The 21300-nt window shown below is 32.8% G+C and overlaps 2 protein-coding genes across 2 annotated transcripts; both read left to right on the forward strand.

Annotated features, from left to right (window-relative positions):
- The first annotated feature begins 8073 nt into the window (after positions 1–8073).
- LOC111389111 (pathogenesis-related protein 5-like) lies at positions 8074–9391 on the forward strand. The gene is made up of 3 exons (XM_023013968.1): positions 8074–8161; positions 8411–9074; positions 9154–9391. Exons 1-3 carry the CDS (start codon positions 8104–8106, stop codon positions 9284–9286), a joined length of 855 nt encoding a protein of 284 aa, XP_022869736.1. The 5' UTR covers positions 8074–8103; the 3' UTR covers positions 9287–9391.
- Positions 9392–11186: 1795 nt separating this feature from the next.
- LOC111389110 (ubiquitin-fold modifier 1-like) lies at positions 11187–14607 on the forward strand. Its single transcript, XM_023013966.1, has 4 exons — positions 11187–11329; positions 11465–11562; positions 11852–11884; positions 14283–14607. The coding sequence occupies exons 1-4, from the start codon at positions 11250–11252 to the stop codon at positions 14360–14362; spliced, it is 291 nt and encodes a 96-aa protein (XP_022869734.1). The 5' UTR covers positions 11187–11249; the 3' UTR covers positions 14363–14607.
- The last annotated feature ends 6693 nt before the right edge of the window (positions 14608–21300 follow it).

Genomic DNA, 21300 nt, shown 5'->3' on the forward strand with positions numbered 1-21300 from the left:
GTTGAATCACCCTGCCTTCAAATCTTCAAAATTTGCATTTTCTTGTACTCCAATAGTCCAAATCCTGATCACAATGGAAGGGAATTATTATCCACAATCTAAGTGTCATTTCTAGTGAGATTTCATGCTAAAAATGTGATTCTATGGACTTTTCAATTTTAGGGTGAATTTACATGCGAATCTTTTTACCATTTTTTCTCATGCCACTTTTTTTGTTCCTTTTTCCATAATTTCTATATGGAAGTTTCAAGTGGTTACTTGGAAGTCATAAGTTTGAATTTTAAATTCAAACTACTCCCTCCAACCTTTTTAAAATCCTGTGAGTCGGTCAACCCATTATCCGTATTTTTCAACATCTCCCACTCGCACATGATGGGGTTGATCCGAACCACAAGTGACAACAAATGTAATACCTTAGATCTTTCTCAAGATCTATTTCACAAATATTCATACGGCAAATAGATCGTGCGACCAATGAATAATATTAGAGATCATGGTACTATAAACTTGTTAGGGATATATAGTAGCTCTACTAGAGGAGGAATATCACATCTCGCTATACCCCAAACTCATTTTCGAACATTAATTCAAGTATTTTTGATCTTTCGAGTATTTGTGGAACATACTTGAACCCCGCATCATATCATTGTATTCATAATTGCATTCTATACCCCAAATGGTTAAACACAATTGTCCGACCGGTGAATACAAATATAAATGTTGGTCAAAATAGTTTTCATTTCCTACTTGAATCCTTTGATTTTAAATTAGATGTTTTCCTAGACATATCCCATCAAACCAAATAAATTATAGTCATTGGCAACATGTTAAAGTAGCAACACTGAAATAAAACTTCAAGAAACAGTTAAAAGTCATAAGAGTAGATATGAGGTTACATAAACCTCAGAGTCTCATACAATGAGGAAGTAGGGATCCATTCACTCATTTACCCAACGTTGGTCGTAAAAGTACATGCGGTATGAAACACGTGCTATGATATTTTCTCCCTTTCTTAGGGCGTATGTCATATTCTTTGTAAACAAATAACATCGTACAGATCCTAATTCAAGTATTCATTCCTCCAGGCATTCTCAAATTTAAAACTCGATCTGGCTACTAAACAGATTTAATGGATAGCGAACTCCATTTCGATTACTTGTTGCAATATCATCTTGATACCTTATCAAAGCGACTGGATCATGTAAACAAAATGATCACTATCAAGGAGACTGGATCATGTACACAACATGATCACCGTGTCTCATTTCAGTATATCTTAAAACGTTTGGGGTGATTACTTGTGTGAGTAAGCCAATTTCAACCCGTTCGACATACTTTATATGTGCATACAAATCATTTATTTCGTAATCCCAACATTAGATTACACATGAACTCAAAATTGCTCATCTATGGGCACATAAAACTCAATCAAGAGTTTGTCTGATACACCAAGTATCATATTCTACGAAATTCTAGAGATCCCATATTATCAACAAATATATATCTCTAGACATTTTCAGAGTATGATGATTACATATCATTATTTACATAGATATATTGTAAAGATACTTTCTGTGCGAATGTCTCTCACAGAATTATCATTAAGTATTTGGTTCCATCTTGATACTTGAGATCTTAACATATAAGATAGTTGCGTAACTATCATGGATCTCATATTTTCAACCAGTATCATTAGATGCTCAATACATTCATACCAAACAATTTCTTTAGCTGCCAAGATATACATTACAACATATGCTTTTTGCTACTCTATATAGCAAAAGCGCATAAGTCAAATAACTAATTGCGCTCGACTAACTCTCATTCTTAGTCAACAATTGTATATCTATTCCAATCACAAGTTGCCAATGAAATAGAATAACTGACGGTAGCACTATTCAGGTATCACAATATATTTTCTAAAGATAATATTGATACCTATTGATTAGATCCATGACATGACCATTATTCGGACAAGTTTATATCATAGTATACTTCTATTTCCTAACTCTTAATCATACTAGATATGATTTTCTGAATATTTCTTTGTGCATTTATGAAGTCTTTAGACATTTATGAGGACTTATATGGTCACAGTTGCAATTTCACATGAACATTTAGAGTGTAAAACTCTTATGATAGAGTAAGAACATACGAAAAGTATTTTTAGCACAAATCATACAACTAAACCCATGTCTTTTGTCTCAAAAATTGACGACAATCATTTCAAAATGGTCTCTATACACTCCTTATCATGTTTAGCCAATCCAATGTCATCAATATCAATATTAGAATTACAACCTACCATCAGACCTTTTATACAAATACAATAATTTTCGTCCATATGATGAAATTCTTGTACGAGATTTAACTCTATTAAAAACTTAAGTACGACTGTCGAGATGACTGTATTTGGCCATGCGTGTAACTGTAAAGTTACCACAATACAAAAAAAAGCCTTTAACGTGAAATCTAAAATTTGATTCATGTTGATATCTTTAATCATTTCTCAATTGAGAATAAAAATACAATCTGTAGGTCGATTTGATGTAACTCTAAATTTAAACATACCATCACTACTAGCATTGATGTACAGAAGCGAATCTCATTGTTATGAAAAAAATTATCCAACTCAATACACTCACATTGAGTATAACCTTTTTCAAAAATGAGCTTTATCTATCAGAAACTCATTAGTCTTCTACTTAACTTTCAAGAACCTAAATGTTTGCGGTAAACATAATGTCCGAATAGAACTTTCACCATATCCCATATTAGGTTGAAATTCTTTACTCCATATATATACTTCCATCACCTTTCTCAAAATTCCTCTTCTGATTTTCTGAACTAACTGTTAGATCCAACTTGGAACCAAGAATAATTAAAATTGGACAGTTCTTTAATGACTCCTACTTGGATAGATAAGTCCAACTTGAAAACAGATTACTCCCATTTGAATCAGAAGTTTGATTCATCTCTTATATATTCAAAACTGATTTATCAATACATATAATATCAATTTCAACGATGTTCTCCAATCTGTTTCTCCCTTACTTGGAAAAACGTCAAATGTCATATATCTTATGACTCGATATCCATCCAAAAATTTCACTTAAGTACCTTTTTGAACTATATGTATGTCATCGAGACACATCTTGTTCTTAACAAATTCATGCTCCCTTACTCATTATCGAGAACATATATAGTCAATTAAGAGTCTATGATAACCCACATTCGATTATTTATGTGTCCAAAACTTATATATTCTGAAATTATTAACATCGAGAGAACTCCATTAACTGATACGTTGTAGTTAGGCAACGCTCTTTCCAAAAGAAAATACGTAAGTTGTACTGCATATTTCAAACATTATCATATTCAGCAATATTTTATTCCTTCAATCCAATACACCTTATAATTATTGGACATTAAGGAACAGTCCATCAAATAAGAATATTTTTTATTACATAGATCGCTGATATCTCGCAATAGAGATTCACGCTGTCAGATAATTCTCAAAATCTTCACTTTCACAATCTGATTTTCTACTCGACTTAAAAAAAGTCCAAATCAATACAATATTTTCAACTTAAGAAAATCAGTCGCACGGCTGAAGTGTGTGAATCTGGTTATAAATGTAATGAAAAGTGAAATTTCATCTCTATCTCTCTTAATCAAGGCCCACAAAGAAATTCGGACGGATTTTTCTATGGAAGGTCAGCTCTTACAATTTTGAATGGTTTTCTTAACTCAAAATCTCAAACATTTGTAAAAATATCTAGAATCATAGTAAACATCACCATTGTGAGTACGAACAGAACTACCACGTATAAGTCCAAGTAAGAGACCACTCTTTGAAGAACAATAACTGAGATCAAATTTAGTGGAATCTTTGACATTATCTTAATATCAAATAGGAGGTCAATCTCTCCACTTTGCAACACTAAATTGTAGTATCAGTCATATAAACATCCACTTCATCTTCATTATTTGTATATATCTACTTTGTATCAAGTCAAGGACTTGACAATAGAATAATATACTTTTTGATCTCATATAAAGTAGGTTTCTAACCCTTGAATCCACTATCCACACAAGATAAGATCCAATATGTATAGCGTTGACACGTAAACAACACTAAGAGGATTATATTCAAGTTCAATATCTTTTAGCTTAACCACTTTCAAGCTAAGAGATTCAAATCGTATAGTTGAAGCACTTAAACCTTTATAACATTGATCCTCTACCAAAACCACTGTCATTCAGTCTCCCACATCTATCCCGCATTTGTTCTAGCTCATTCAATGCTTAAGATTCAAAATCTTATGCAAGCTAGAACATTGGTACACAAGCATGTCCTCGAGACTTAACAACATCAAGTCGCACGTCTTTTAACTCACATAGCGGGTAGTGTCAGTAGAGAAAATTGACACTTCAATTTGTAAGTCATAATGACTTTTAAAATTCCATATATTGAGAAGAGACTAGTTTGGGCTTACTACTCATCTAAAATTAATGTGACCAACGAAAATGTTAACACTATGTTAACCACCAACTAAGTCACATTCGAGAAAAAAGATCATTTATAACAGAACTTAACAATTTAAATGCTCAAGTACTAAAATCCACATTTTTCCCGTACTCGACAAAGTTTTGATCTTTATTCTTTAGAGTAGTATGACCTACATAAGGTCTTCTATTGCGTAGTTGATGCTCTCTAAAGCATCAGTCCTTCTATTACACTTAAAATCTTATCATGCCAAATGTTATCGCATTTAGCTTATAACTTTTATTAAGGTTAACTACTATAGATTTTGATGTCATGATCTATTAGAATTTTAAAGACATTTTATTCTCAATCAATGCTCATTTATGCACATATTTAATTTTGCATTAACGCAAATGAACGTCTAGGATAGTTCAACATTAGGCACAGAGTCGAAAGTTCACTATGTTCCCAATCATCGTCCGCAGTCCTATTATTTTACTGTCATAAACTTAATTTCATAATGCAAAATTCCATGGGTTCTAAGTGAGAATCACATTAATTTTTCCAACTTTAGAACTCCCACTCAGTCAATGAATCAAATAGTTTATGGTGAGATTTTTTCTAAATCTTTCAATCATCGAACTATCACTCAAACTAACAATCAACATGACTAAGTAAGAATCTCACTAATTCTACTGACCTTAGCATTTATAGCAATACACGAGTCAATGAATTTAATGTATTTCAATAAATATGCACATTTATCTAATAATATAATTTTATAATGTGCAATTATGACATATATCATGATTGTCAACCATTCTTTAATATCTGTTGCAACACAATCCCAACGAATGGGAAGTGACATCAGAATTTTCATATTCTGCTTATCACCAAAAATGTTTTCAACAAGTCTCATAACTATTGTTTTTCTAGCCTTCCCTCTAAGGATGCTATAAGTGTGCATAGATCCAATAATAAATGATTAAGCACAAAATTGGAAACAAGTCATAATGTATCACATAACCTAATCAAGACTCGTACAACTCATGAATGTATATAAAATGTGGTATTTTAAATACCTTCGGAGTATTTTTCATTTCAAAAATAAAACACTTAAAAAAAAATAAAATAATAACTCCCATTAGACAAATACCACTTAACAAATATTCTTGATCTTTATAAAAAGTTTTAGAGTTTGATTGAGTCCAAAAAAATATTTTTTTGACTATCTGAAAATTAATTTTAATTGCACACAAAAATCAAGAATATTTGAGGGACCAATTTGTAATTTTCAAAATTGAAGTCGGGTCTCGCATGCATCCTCATATGCATGACCAATTTATAATCTTTTAAATTGAATTTCGAATAATCAACTTTCGAAAGAAAATAATTTTGGGACCAACAATAAACAACATTCAAAAATAGTTTTGGGATCAACATGAAATTTTAAAATTGTATTTGAAAAACATTCAAAAGTGTGGTACTAAAATGCAATTTCTCAAATTGCATTTGGAATATTCAACATTCAAAAAGTGTGGGACCAACATGAAATTTCTCAAATTGCACCTACAATAATTGAGGGACCAATATGCAATTTCCAAAATTTGAATCCCACTCCACGTTAACAGATTTTTTTCGGTTATTGTTCATCATCTTTAAAGAAATGGCAGTTTTCTCAGATTTTTCTCAAAATTTTGAAATGTTATAACTTCCTCAATTTAAGTTCAAAATTTATGCTCTTTATATCGTTGGAAAGACCTTGAGAAGATCTATTCAACCATATTAAATGAGAATCATAAAACACAATGTGGAAGAAGATATCATCTGATAAATTTTCAAAATTTATCGATTTTTCATGCAAAAATTAGATTTACATATAGACTTCGAGAGGTCATAACTTCTTCATTCCAAGCCCAAAATTTATGTTCTTTATACCATTGGAAGGGTCTCAAGAAGATCTATCCAACCATACCAAATAAGCATCATGAAACATAGTGTGGAAGAGTTATCATGTGACGAAGTTTCAAACTTTACCAATTTTCACTTCAAAAATCAGATTTATATCTAAACTTCGAGTGGCCATAACTTTTTTCATTTCAAGCCCAAAATTAATGATCTTTATATCATTGGAAATGTATTGAGAAGATCTATCCAACCATACCAAATGGACAGTATGAAACTTAATGTATAAAAGGTTATCATGTGACGAAATTTCGGGTTTTCTCAAGTTCCATGCAAAAAATTCAGATTATCGTCCAAATTTCAAAACCTCATAATTTCTTCGTTTCAAGTCCAAAATTTGAGTTCTTTATATAGTTGGAAAGCTTATGAGAAGACCTTTCTAACCACACTGATCATACTACATGAAGATGGATGAATATATGGCAATAAATTATCAAATGATGCTACTAAATACCACATAAGGTTTCAAAACTTTGCATACAAGATTCATAACCCAATTCTATTATGTAATGGTATAATTAAGCATGAATCACAGCAACAAATTCAACTTTATGGCTCTGATAAGAAAAATTGTAGCATGCTTTGACATGAATTTCGGGTTAACAAATTTACTTGGAATGATGAATTTTAATATCTTTGTGTGGTTGAATTTCCTTACCTTCAAATCTCCAAAATTTGCATTTTTTTGTACTCCAATGGTCCAAATCCCGATCACAATGGAAGGGAATTATTATCCACAATCTAAGTGCCATTTCTTGTGAGATTTCATGCCAAAAATGTGATTCTAGGGACTTTTCAATTTTAGGGTGAATTTACCTACGAATTTTTTTACCATTTTTTATCATGTCACTTTTTTTATTTTTTTTTATTCCTTTTTCCATAACTTCTATATGAAAGTTTCAAGTGGTTACTTGGAAGTTATAGGTTTGAATTCTAAATTCAAATCACTCCCTCCAACCCTTTTAAAATATAGGTCGGGTCACCCCACACGGGCGACCCATTATCCGTATTTTCCAACAAGTGGAAAGATAAAAGAACCCACATAGGCGAGGGAAAACAATATATTTGGTATATTATTGAAAAACACACTTCGTTAAATAGTAATTCAGGTATGATATTACTAGGAATCTCATAAACAAATATAGATGTCTATACCAAGTAAATGATTGACCATTCCGTAATTGAACGAAATAATTTGATTAAAGGGATTCCTCCTATTACTCAACGATGCTTTTTCAATTATCAACTCCAAGAGTTATCACATATTTTGAAAGACGAAAAAAGAAGTTTTATAAAATGATATCAATAAAATATTATAATCGTTTAACAAATAGTAATGATTCATAGAAATATGGGATTCACATATATAGATCTTATCACTTCCATAAGTAATAAATCATAGATTGACCAAAGGTAATTCCTACCTCTTTTTTTACTTCAAAGATAAGAGAATGGCTTAGAATATACTAATCTTCAAAGAACAGTTTAGGAAAGGAATAATTCTAACTTTTCCATGCAATCAGTGCTTCTATCTACACTCATCTGCACGTATTCCTCTTATGAATTTTCTCTCTTTTGTCTCTATATATGCAATTACACACCAAATTTGGTCCCCGGCCTTGAATGTAGCAGAAAAAAGGATCAAGAAAATGACACTATATAAAAATCTTCTTTCAGCATTTTTGCTTCTACATCTTTTTATAATAGGTAACTACATTGTCTTGATTCCGATTGGTGGGGCGGGGCCGGGTGGGGGAAAAAGTCGTGATCCGAGTCGGAGGAGACGATGGAGCTAAGAGAAAGCTGGGGGGAAGGGGAATTTTGTTGTTCTTTACCCAGTTTTCCTGTTACATTGATTAAATGGTTACTCATGTAAAGTATAAGTCCATTTATTTATTTCTATTTGTACTTTCACAATCTAAATTGGGTTTTTTTTCCCCCCGTATGTAATAACAGGAGCAAAATTTTCGGAGTCTGCTCGAATATTCACCATAGCAAACCATTGTAGAGAGACAATTTGGCCTGGTGTTGCCCCGGGAGAGAATTTTGATGGAGGTGGTTTCGCATTAAGACCGGGCCAATCTCTCGTTTTCACGGCTCCGGTTGGTTGGTCGGGTCGAATATGGGGTCGAACGGGCTGCAATTTCGATAGGAATGGCAATGGACCTTGTCAAACCGGCAGTTGTGGCAATTCTCTAAAATGTTCAGCCTCAGGCAAACCACCGGCGACTCTAGCCGAATTCACCCTCGCCTCTTTGGACTTTTATGACGTTAGCCTCGTCGATGGATTCAACTTGCCAATAAGTGTGACAGCCCTTAATGGTAGAGGAAATTGTAGCATTGCAGGGTGTGATGCAGATTTAAGGACCACTTGCCCTAATGAACTTGCCGTTAGAAGCAATGGTAGGACCGTGGGGTGTCGAAGTGCGTGTGACGTGTTCAATAGTGACGAGTATTGCTGTCGAGGGGTGTATGGGAATCCCGTTACATGCCAACCCACGACTTACTCAAAAAGGTTCAAGCAGGCGTGCCCTGCATCTTATAGTTACGCGTATGATGATCCAACTAGCATTTTCACATGCACAGGAACGGATTATGTTGTCGCCTTTTGCTCATCAAGGTAATGCTAAAACTTAGAAGATTACTCGATTTTTAGTGCCATTGTTCGCTAAATATTGTTTTTGTCGTTGCGATTGTAGGAGGCAACCCGTGTGCACGTACCATAACAACAATTTGATCTGTAGTGATTCAACTGGATTGCAACCATCAATGGGGAAGTGGTGGATGATGATCATTGGTTTGGCTTTCACAATACCTTGTTTCTTTGTTTGAGCTAACACCATATGTCTTGATTCCTTTCTCTTGAAATGGTAAAATATTCTCAATTCGTTGTATATATGATTCAGATACTTTATAAATACAAATTCTTTGATAATCCATGAAGAATTCTAATAGTTTGTTACTCTTAATTGTTCTCAAACGAGTCCATCGAACATTTTAAAATGTCACAACAACGTAAAATATAATCCAATTGAAATTTACTAAAAAATCTCTAATCCGAATAAAGAAATTCGTTGGGGCTTTCGGAATAGCCCTTTTCAAACGTTACGAACTCTTATGCAAGTTAAACCTTTAACCCTTTCCGTTTCACTAAAACCAACGAATGTTTAAGTATTGAGCACGACGAATATGTAGCCATCGACTATGAAGGAATGAAAATTAGACAAATTTTTGACAATACACATCGATAGACGCCTTAAACAAAAAAATAAAATAAAATAAAAACACAAATCGCGAGTTTCGAATTTGAGTTCTCCATCATGATGCAAGATCCATTAATGTTCTAGGGTTAACATGTTTCCAAATTATTTTTTTCTCACCCCTTCCTCTACACAACCCTTCACTCTGGAGAGGGTCATAGTCCATTTTCGTCATTAAATGAATTACTTTAAAATTAGACAGCAAAATGGAAAGTGACAGTTCACCGCCTGAGACAGTTTTTCATGTTCTTTGTAAATGCAACTATGCTTACCAGGTTTGAAATTTTTTCGATGTTGGCATAGCTTGTGCTGAGATGCGAAGTCTTAAAGAATGAATAGAGTACAATCAGAAGGAGCTAAATTCTAACGAATTTACACCCTTTTTTTGGCGTTACTCTAGAATATTTGGTTTAATAGAAATAGGGCAAGGCTTTAAAAACTTTTGTATGATCCCTTGGAAGTGGTGGATTTTTGTCAAGAATTTTGAGATAACTAATGGTAAGTGTCGGAGATAGAGAGTTTTGAAAGTATGTCTCCAATTATTATGGGCCTGTTCGATAGGGATTTTGAAAATTGGTTTTTGATCATTAAGAAAAGGTGGGGACCACATGTGAGAGAAGAATTCAAAAATTACGATTGGAATAATGAAATAACAGTTAAAAAATCAATTTTTTGGAGTGTAAAATCACTCCCAAACAGGGCCAATACAAAATTGAGGTTTTATTTTTATTTTTATTTTTTGGTATCATAGGGAATCGAAATTTAATTGGTACCTAATTTATTTATTTATTATTATTATTATTATTATTATTATTATTTATTTTTATTTTTATTATTATTATTTTTTTTGGTATCATAGGGAATCAAAATTTAGTTGGTACCTAATTGAACTTGAATATAATTTTACAATCATGCTTCACAAACATAATGGTTGACATAATTTTTAACATAATACCATATAACAACTTATCATTGAACTATTTAAAATACAGTCAATTTTTTTATCATATCATGTCGTGCCAACACATATTCTGTCATTCTCTTTGTCATACATTTTCTGGCATACAAGCATTGTTCATAATTTTAACACTCGTCAAAAGAGATGTCATCCTATTATAGTAGTTTTTCGAATTTAATTATGTTTGGTTTTGAGGAGTAATACATGCAACTTATTTTTATTGGAAAATGTAGAATCACTTCTTCAATTTAAAAGAACAGCTTTGACATAAAATTTAGCTTCGTAAAATTAGATATAAATAAGAGGATTATATGAAAATTTAATACAGATTTGGACAATTTCCATCATTATGGACTGATTACGCAATTATAATAATATATTAAAAAGATCAACTTGATGAAATTCAAAGATTTGAGATCCATTTGCTAATAGAGCATAAGGTAGAGGACCAATGTTGCAATTTTCTTTTAAATCATTTCATTTCTTCCGCTGCGGACCTTTTACTTTTAGAACGCCAAATATTTTATTTTGTAAAGAAACGAAAATTCGTAAAGAAAATAAAAAAACCGAAGAGAAAATGGCGAGCGGTGGCGCCGGCGGCGGAAAGGTCTCTTTCAAGGTCACTCTCACCTCCGATCCCAAACTTCCGTTTAAAGTGTTAGTTTCTCCTAAATTACCCCTTCAAATTTTTTTTTTCACATTTTTATGTCATATCAATCTCAGTTTCTTAAAGAAAATTTTTTAATTAATTAATTATTATTTATTATTTTTTTGAATTGAATTCATAAACAGGTTTAGCGTTCCGGAGGCAGCACCATTTACTGCAGTTCTGAAATTTTCCGCCGAGGAATTCAAAGTTCCTCCTCAAACTAGTGCCATCATCACAAACGGTATTTTTTAGTCGCGTCATTTTTTTCTAATTGTTAATAAATTGATTGAGCTTCTAGAACTGAAGTCTTTATTCCTGGAATTTTCTATTTGGAATTCTAAACTGAATTTCTTTTGGGGATCAGCGTTTTCTATTTTGTTATGGGGGTGGAGATGGTGGAGGATTATAATGATCCAATGTGTATTAATTTCGTGAAAATTTCTGTTTTAGGCCGTTTAACGGTAGTTCACACTTTTTCGCTTTTTTTTATTTTTTTATTTTTTTTATTTTTATTTTTTATTTTTTTGCAGATGGTGTGGGAATTAATCCTCAACAAAGTGCAGGTACCTCAGAAATTATATTTATTTTATTAAATTCTGCTTTGTTGTTATCGGGACATCTTATATCTTTGAGATTGATCAGCAGCATGGGATTAATTAGAGATTTGATAGTTTATTTTAGCTCATTATGAGATATTCCAGTTGCCATTAATTTATTTATTCAATCTAGGCTTTTATAATGTTATTCCTATGCATGTCTGGTAAGCAATATTGAATGAAATTGGACACGCATATAGACTCTTAACTGTTATTTGTTTTCACAATCATTGATAACTCTGCCATCGGCTACCAACAATCAACCCTTCAATCACCCTCAAGCCTGGGCTTTGAGAGAGATGGTTGGGTCCCCATCAATTTGTATCCGACCCATGTCATAGGTTCGAATCTCGGAAAGGGAGACCCAAGCGAAGTCCGAATACCAGTAGCTGAAAAAGGGCTGGCCGAGTAAAGCGAAGGTCATCTTGGAGTAGACTGCCGTGGATGTCGGATTTGGGGCCATGGGGTATTGTTAGGGTTTAATAGTTGTTGGATTCAATCACCCTTAAATCTGGGCTTTTGGGAGAGATGGTTGGGTCCCCATCACAATCTAACTTCATTACATCTTCTGATTTGATAGGATAGTGATTCAAGACACCTGATTATAAGAGCAGGGTCAGAACTATAACTGTGTTTTAGGGTGGGCTAACATTTAAAATTGAGATGGACCTGAGCTTTTGGAGTGGGCTAAAACTTTTTATGAAGTAAATGAGCGAACATATTTTTTTGGGCCAAACTTTAGAATGGGCTATAAGAGTGATGTGATCTTAGTAGAGGGTTAAAAGATGGAGAGATAAACCAATATTAACATGGGGTGCTACACTTCCCAAATAATATGATTCTATCTTATTTCTAATAGATGTGAGGATGGACCAGCTAAAAGGGGCAAAGGAAAATGATTCACGAGTTGATGCCAAATTTATTGTGAATAAGGTTTAGTTAGTAGTTGTATTGGTTATTATTATTCATATTTAATTTTTAGAGAGAGAAGTACCATTGCATAATAACATTGTGAATTCACATTTAAATATTACATTATGCATTAACATAATTATGTTATCATTATTCTCAAGTCAATAAACCTGTTCAAAGATACAAAAAAGTGCATTGATATGCTCTATAATTTGGATTTGAGTGAGTGATTACAAGTCCTGTTATAAGGAAATTGGGTATACATCATACATGATATGTTGGGAAAAAGGGGATTGTTATTTTGATTTTGGCCCGTTCCAGCACTATAAATATGCATCATGCTATAGAGCATTCTTCTTATTTGTTAGATGTCCAGTGGAGGAGTTCTCCGTCCTCTAATTAAATCATAATAGTAACGTTATGTTTGATTTTAACAATGTTAAATGTCTCCTTCCTTCCAAAAGTACTCTTGAGACGAATAAAAGAAAATGGAATAACTCTGAGTGTGTGTGTCCCCCCTCCCCCAATAAGTAGTGAAGTAAATTTGTAAGTTGTCTTATCAAAAATCATGCACAAAACATAAGTGATAAATGTGACTATTGTGATTCGTCCTTGTATATATTTAAGCTTTGGATGTTAAACTCTATTTTTGTTTATTCTACTATGAATAATATTTGATTTACTTTTTGTGCATTAAATATGTATTGAATAAATGTCAAAGGGTGATATTGAAGTGAATATAATTGCATTTGTTCGTAAGATGGTAAAAAGAGAGTAAGATGCACGCCCTAAAGTTATAAATTTGTCCTCATGCATGAACACTATTTCAGTTATTTTGATCTTACCATTTCTTTCAACTTCTATACTAGATCATCTCTAATTGTTTTCGGTTTCTTTATGGTATAAACATAATTCTACTATTTCTTGACATAATTTTCTAAATTATAATTTTTGTAGAGTTCTAATCTCTGTAGCACAGACATTTCAACTAGAGTAACGTATCCGTGTTGGACACGTGTCGATACCGACACTCCTTGGACACTTTATCATAAATATTTTTCTTTTTTATTAAAAGTATTATATATTTTGAACTCAAAGTTATTAGTAAATAAAACATAGGTACTTATATTTAAAGATTTCAACAAGAAAAATTAATAACAAGTATAAAATTAAATTTATTTTATATAAATGAAATTTTTTGAAGAATTTAATCAATGTGTCGATGATGTATCGTGTTGGTACTTTTTGAAAAATTGCGTGTTATCGAACTCAAGTATGTTGGGTGCATCATAGGTTCTAATGCTAGACCGATATCTATACATATTCTATATTCTATATTGTTGAAATATTAGAAACATAATTAAAAAAAATGTGTAATTGTTGGGACTTCATTTGGCAATTTGATTGTAAAATTTCTAAGTCCTTAACCAATATAAACGAATGGATCTTTCAGGTAATGTATTTCTCAAACATGGCTCAGAATTGCGCTTGATTCCTCGCGATAGGGTTGGTGCTTATTGGATGACATCTTAGTCTCAAAGAGAAGATGGTTTACCTTATCTTAAGGTCATATTTATATCTATCTAGATCATTTTCCATATTCCATTTTTACATAATTTTTGAATGATACTTTCTCAACTAGTTCTAGGGTGGTTGATATCCAGATCCTTGTACTCCTAAACTGAAATGAATGATGGTTAGACTTTAATGTAATAGAGAAACAATAAGAGCATTTGAAAAGTATTAGACATGATATATTGTTTTGCTCTTTTAAAGAAGTTTCTTCCTTTTTCTTTCTATTTTGTAATGGTACATGGGGCTTCACAAAAACTACACACAACACCTCGTACCATTGACTCCTGATTTTTTCATTTATCGAACGCTCTACTTCGTCATAGGTTATGGTTTAGAGGGTGTTCTGAATTAGATTCCTTGAAACCCTAGAATTAGTTGCTAGTTAGAGTTGGAAAACTTTTGGTGTTTTTGGTGGTTTTTAGATTCCTCAGTTGGGTACTTAGGTTCTCCAGTACTGAAAGACTTGTATAGAAGCTTGATGGCGGCTGTTGCTAAAGTCAGTTACTTTAATGGTTGCTTATAGGCTCCTTGATTATTAATGCTGTTAGTTGTGCTTCAAAAGCTTGTGTACAGGTAAGGTTAAATATTTTAACAGCAAGGTAGAAATTACCTAAAATGAGTAATAAGTAAAAAATAAGAAAAAAGAATGAAACACTTGCTTGTCTATGTGAACTGCAATACTAGGCAGTTACTTTTCTGCTGAAGAGCAAGCTGGTTTACCATGGCCAGAGCATTACTACTGCATGCTGGTTCAAATGATATGTAGAAGCTTTTAGATACTGCATATATGTCCTATGGTTACACATTAGGTGGATTAGTGATTTGGATTAAATAAAAAGTAAAAATGGTGATATAATGAAAAAATCTTATACTTTACAATGTTCAACACAACTTAATATGCACTATTGTGGTATGTTTAGTAGGAGCTAGATATGATAACTGACATATTTCACTTGTAACATAGCTTGTCATGCTATTATCGCTACCATTGCAACCACAACCGCTCGTAACATACATTGTTACACTGTCACTATTATTGCATAACAACCACTTGTTACTTATCTTGTTACATTGTCACCACCGTCGTCACTGTCGTTGCCACAAACACTCGTAATGTACCATCTTCATTACCATTGCCATCACAGCTAACGACCACCTTCCCAAACACAAGTATCACTACTAGTCAAACCAAAAGCCAACACAACCACGAATTCCACAGACCAATCAAGGATTGTCGTATTCATAATAGTCCTGCCATCTCAATCGGGAGAGGATAAATAGTTTGACTTTAGTACTTAATTTGAGACTTCATAAGATACTTGCCAATAAAAATTCAAAGTTGCTGCCACCACCATAACTCACGCAAACATATCTGAATAGTGGAAGAAGAATGAACTGAAAACATCGATGAATAAAATTAACCAAAATGAACAGGCAGAGGGAAAATTCGAAGAATGGTCATGACACAAAGAGAGGTGACAGCAAAAATGAACTGAAAGATGAGGAGGAACAGCCATCTTGATGATCAGATTTTGGATGTGAACCTGATATCTAAAAATCTATCTCGACCAGAGGGAGAAAAAGAGGAGCCGGTAGTGTCTCCTGATGGTGGCACTTGTGGTGTTGTGTGATGGTGGTGGTTTGGACGTTGTAGTGGTGATGATAGGTGGTTGCTGGCTAATTGCTGTGGTCAGTTTGTATGTGGGTGTGTTTGTGTATGGGTAAAATCAAAAGTAGTTTTAGACATTTGGAACTTTTGAAAGAAAGAAAAGTGGTGGGTGTAATTTTCAACTTGAAAAATTGCAAATGTTGTATTGTATTTACCCGATTATTTGATTGGCATGCATGTTTAGAATCAAGTCCATTATTCCACAACTAGGATACGAATCGATAAACCCGTCTTCTCGAATAAAACATCTGCTCTTCATTCTTTCAGAAAAAAAAAAAAATGTTAATAAAACCAATTGTTTAGTAGTTTAACGCTTATTGATAAAATTTTATCATTTTTCAAATTTAATCACATTTATAACCTGTTTGATGGTCATTATTTTTTAAAAAATGTTATTTTAAATAGTGATTTTTTGGAGAATGCATAGTAAAAAAAGAAAAAAATTAGATTTATGTGCAAAATATTTTATGTGAATGTGGTTGAAAATAATGACGAGAATTAAAGAGTTTTGTTTTAGAGGGGGACAAGCAAGGTTTTGAAAATATTTTCAAATTTTATCAATGTTTTAACCATACATTCTATTAAAATATAACATGTCATGTAATTCGGTGATGTTGTCAGAGGATGAAATGGAGAAAATATTAGATCAATCCATTGATCACCTTATGAGGGTCATTTATGTGTGAAATCGTCATATCGGGATATTGTTGACTGACTTTATTAAAGGATGTTACCTTTGTATCCAAATGTGATCACTGTATCGAGTTGTATTTTCTTGTCATTTTTGCTTATGTGGTTTAGCTAGGTTTTTGCTTGTACCAAAATTCGTTAGAAATCTCCTTATGACTGCTTCCTAATTTATCTTGCCGGAACCTTTTTATATTTAAGACATATTTTTCTAAAACTTCAAGAAGAGAAAATAAAAGCAACATTTTAAAGGATTCAAGAGAAATTAAAAAGAAGACATTTAATAATTTCAACTATTTCAAATTCGCCTACGATAGCTAGGACAAGTTCTATCATTTTCCATATAGAATACAATTTAATTAATTTTAAAAATTCAATCTTTTTCATCAATTTCCATTTTAATTTCTTGCCACAATATAATGAACAACGATTATTGAAAAGTAAACTACATTTTTTAAGTAAAATGTATTTTCTTGTTTTGTATCTAAACAAGTTCTTCACGAATAATTTCTTCATAGTTAAAGATGTTCATCTAAGTAACAATAATCATATATTATTGTAAAATTCCAAATATAAAATCATAGAAACAAAAAATGGTGCTTTAAAAAATAAATTTATTAATTTGAAAATGTATTTATACTTCGTTTTCATTGGCAAGTTTTAGTGAATTTTGTTAAAAATTTATTAAAATTGAGTAAAACAGGCTACCGATTTCCATTAATAATGATACTTTTTCCTCAAATTAATATTTTTGGAGGTTATGCATATTACAATAACAAAAAATAAACAAAAGAAATTAATTTAATTTTACTTTTCGAAACAATAAAACATAATCGAACAGTACAACTGGCAAGTTCCTAAAATCTGAACCGTTTATTTTTTCTTAATCCAACGGTAGGATATAAATTGATGGAAATATGACCGTTATGCAAAACTACTCCTTGCATAAATAATAACCCCTTGTTCTTAAAGAGAGGAAATGAGTCTTTGGGGTTTTTCTATCGGTGTTTGAGTGATGAATCTTAAGGGTTTTCTATCATGAAGAACAAGACAAGTATTTTTGAAGATGGATTCAAGTACTACACAAAAAAACAGGCGAGTCACTTTTTAAAGATAATTTCTATAATTTCTTTTGCTATATAATTATCATATTTTGAATTCATGCATAGAATGAATTTTGAAGAATAGTTTAAATTCAGGGCTTTGGTTCTTTGAATCATAGATGATCAATTTGGGTTAAACATTGGGAATTCTGAGGGTTTTCATTTGTATTGTTTTTCTGCAATTCTGACCGTTGTCTCCTGATTTTTCCATCAAGAAGAACTAGACAAGGACTTTAAACAATGGATTCAAGTGCTGTTCCTCCAGATCATTTGAGAAGTAAGTTAATAATAAGATACTTGACTAGGAAACGGGTCAGACACATTTTCACGATAATCTCTATAATTTCTTAGGCTATATGATGATAAATCAAGGTTCAGTGGATTCTGTTTTTGTGAATTCTCTGAGGGTTTTCATTGAATCTCTAAGTTTTGGGATTCAACAATTGTGTTCTCTCTTGTGTCTATTATAATAATATTCTTTGTTGGTTCATTAGGATGAATTTGGTAAGATTTTTTTGACTTGAATTGATGATCAATTTTGGGTTTCAATAAAACTATTTTTGTGAAATCTGTGTGAGTTTTTTTGCTGTATTATTAATAGTTGTGTTTGTTGGTTAATGGATTTTAATTATTGTGTAGGAAATTAATTTTCCTTTGAAGATTAAAACTATGTAAATAAGGATTTTAATAACCTTGAGATCATTGGATTATAAAATCCTCACACATAGAAAGGGGAGATGATAACCTTTTGAAGGAGTTTTTAATGGCCTAGCCAATTGCTTTCTCTCTTAGATCTTCTCCCTTGTTCTCTACTAGGTGTATTTCATTCCCAAGAAAGTAAAAAGTGGCCAACCATAATTCTCATATAAAATATGCTAATAAAATGCATATTTATAATGTCCTATTAGGATTTGAAAATTGCACAAATTTTTTTGAACTTTATTGTAGTAGACCAACTAAGTCACACACTTTTTATTGAAGCCAAGAGAGAGACCTAACCAGACTCACATGACCTAAGCTCCAATAGATGTTTCCAATTGGGTCAACTCTTGACCAATTGAGATACATCTATTAATCTCGGCTTATTCTATCAAAAAATCGAGATTGCATTCTCGAGTTGAGTGATAGTTGTTATAGAAGCAATCTATGATCCAATAATAATATCCTCTGATTGTCATTCCACAAGTCAACCCCCATTTGACCACCAATATGTTGAAACTGGCAAAATGATCGTTTTGCCCTTCAACATCTATTACCCTCTAAGTCCCACTTTCATACGACAAATTCGATATGATCAAATCACAATGTAAAGTCCAACGATCTTATCGTCGACCTACTGAGTTCAGATTCAATTTGCCTAGGAAAATACTTTAGAGTGATGATCGTCCCATCTTAATAATTAATGGATTCCACTATTGTAAGTATATGATCTCTAATTGTTTCAGCCTGATTCCTAAAGCACTGAGATCAATCTTCTATTTAAGACTTCACTCATTGGTACCTCAAAGAACTTGAACTAGCAATCAAAGGTACATTATTTACTTAGGATTTAGGTGACCTGTTTGATAATCAAGTAGAGTCCCATTTCGAACGATCACAAATGAGTCATCTACGTGGTCCCGTTCAATGTGCATCGAAGCGCATTATTGTTCCTATTTCAAGATCTAGACAAATCTTAATAAAAACAATACAATCTTATCAACATAAAGCGTCCAACTTTATGAATTGATTGTGAATGACATAATTTTGATCACATCACGAATTGTGTCTTACTATACCCGATCCATCGAGCATACAATTTGTGACATCTTAGATGATCATGGAACCTTAGATAATCACTTCAAATTATAATACGCAAATAAACGAATGTCAATTCATAATGTGATTTTACAGAACATTACTCGAAGAATGGGCATCAAGCTAACAATTTCCCATTTGCCCTTCTTAGAGTATGTGTGACATATCAAGAATACCAATCCCCTTAAGATGTCCATCAAAAGCCTTAACTGGTAAGGTCTTAGTGAACAGATCTGCAAGATTATCTGCTGATGTAATCTTACTAACCGTCCCGTCTTCCCGATGAACAATCTCTTTAACAAGGTGATATTTTCTCTCGATGTGCCTGCCACGCTGATGACTCCCGGGTTCTTTAGCATTGGCAACCGCCCCATTATTATTGCAATAAAGCTTTATGGGCCCCATTGCCAAAGGTACCACGTCAAGGTCCAAAAGAAACTTCTTGAACCATACAACTTCTTTAGCAGCTTCACAAGTCGCTACATATTCTGCCTCCATTGTGGAATCAGTAATACAAGATTGCTTGATACTCCTCAATACCACAGCTCCACCTCCCAGTGTAAATACTGATCCCTATGCAGACTTCCTAGTGTCACGATCGGATTGAAAATAGAAATCAGTATATCTACTAGGATTCAGATAATGTCCTGAATGGACAAGCATAAAATCTCTCATTCTCCGAAGATACTTGAGTAGTATATGCTTCATCGCCACTCAATGTTCTGGTCCTGGATTAGATTGATAATGACTAACAATACCCACAGCATAACAAATATCCAGTCTAGTGCAAAGCATAACATACATGAAACTTTCCACCACCGAAGCATTGCATAAGGAACCTTTCTCATGTAATATATATCCGTTGCATTCTTAGGACAATGCTCTTTAGATAGATGAATTTCATGTCTAAAAGGAAGTCCCTTTTTGGAATTCTGCATTGCCAATCTGGACAAGATTTTGTCAATATATGAGGCTTGGGGATAATGCAATCCTTCTGTTTTTCCTATCTCGCAAGATATGGGTTCTCAAAACATAACTAGCTTCTCCCAAGTCCTTCATATCAAACTGCTATGAAAACTATTTTTTTTACAGATGACAATGTCCGTACATCATTACCAATGAGTAGAATGTCATCCACATAAAGAATCAGAAAAATTACTTTCTTCCCTTGTATTCCTTGTACACACAATGTCCATCCAAATTTTGCTCAAAACTATAGGTCTTAATGGTTTTGATCAAATCTTACATTCCAAGATCTAGACGCTTGCTTGAGTTCATAAATGGACCTCTGCAACTTGCAAACTTTCCTTTCATGGCCTTCTTTCACAAACCTTTCAGGTTGCATCATGTAAATGGTCTCCTCAAGACGTCCGTTTAAAAATGCTATCTTGACATCCATTTGTCAAACCTCATAATCATAATGAGCGGCAATGTATAAAAGGACTCGAATAGATTTAAGCATGATAATCGGTGAGAAGGTTTCTTCATAGTTGATGCCTTGTTTTGAAGACTTCAACCTTCACATCTATACCTCTTTTCCTTTCATAGACCTATGCCTTACCCCATTAGGTACATCTATAAGATCCCAAACCTTGTTGGAATACATAGATTCAATTTCTGAGTTCATGGCTAATTTCCAT

This window comes from Olea europaea, unplaced genomic scaffold, assembly GCF_002742605.1.
Source record: "Olea europaea var. sylvestris unplaced genomic scaffold, O_europaea_v1 scaffold563, whole genome shotgun sequence".
Taxonomy (NCBI): domain Eukaryota; kingdom Viridiplantae; phylum Streptophyta; class Magnoliopsida; order Lamiales; family Oleaceae; genus Olea; species Olea europaea.

Coding starts and splice junctions, on each gene's coding strand:
- LOC111389110 (XM_023013966.1), top strand. CDS start 11,250: ATGGCGAGCGGTGGCGCCGGCGGCGGAAAGGTCTCTTTCAAGGTCACT. Junction 11,330..11,464: donor CCCAAACTTCCGTTTAAAGT/GTTAGTTTCTCC, acceptor ATTCATAAACAG/GTTTAGCGTTCCGGAGGCAG. Junction 11,563..11,851: donor TAGTGCCATCATCACAAACG/GTATTTTTTAGT, acceptor ATTTTTTTGCAG/ATGGTGTGGGAATTAATCCT.
- LOC111389111 (XM_023013968.1), top strand. CDS start 8,104: ATGACACTATATAAAAATCTTCTTTCAGCATTTTTGCTTCTACATCTT. Junction 8,162..8,410: donor TCTACATCTTTTTATAATAG/GTAACTACATTG, acceptor ATGTAATAACAG/GAGCAAAATTTTCGGAGTCT. Junction 9,075..9,153: donor GTCGCCTTTTGCTCATCAAG/GTAATGCTAAAA, acceptor TTGCGATTGTAG/GAGGCAACCCGTGTGCACGT.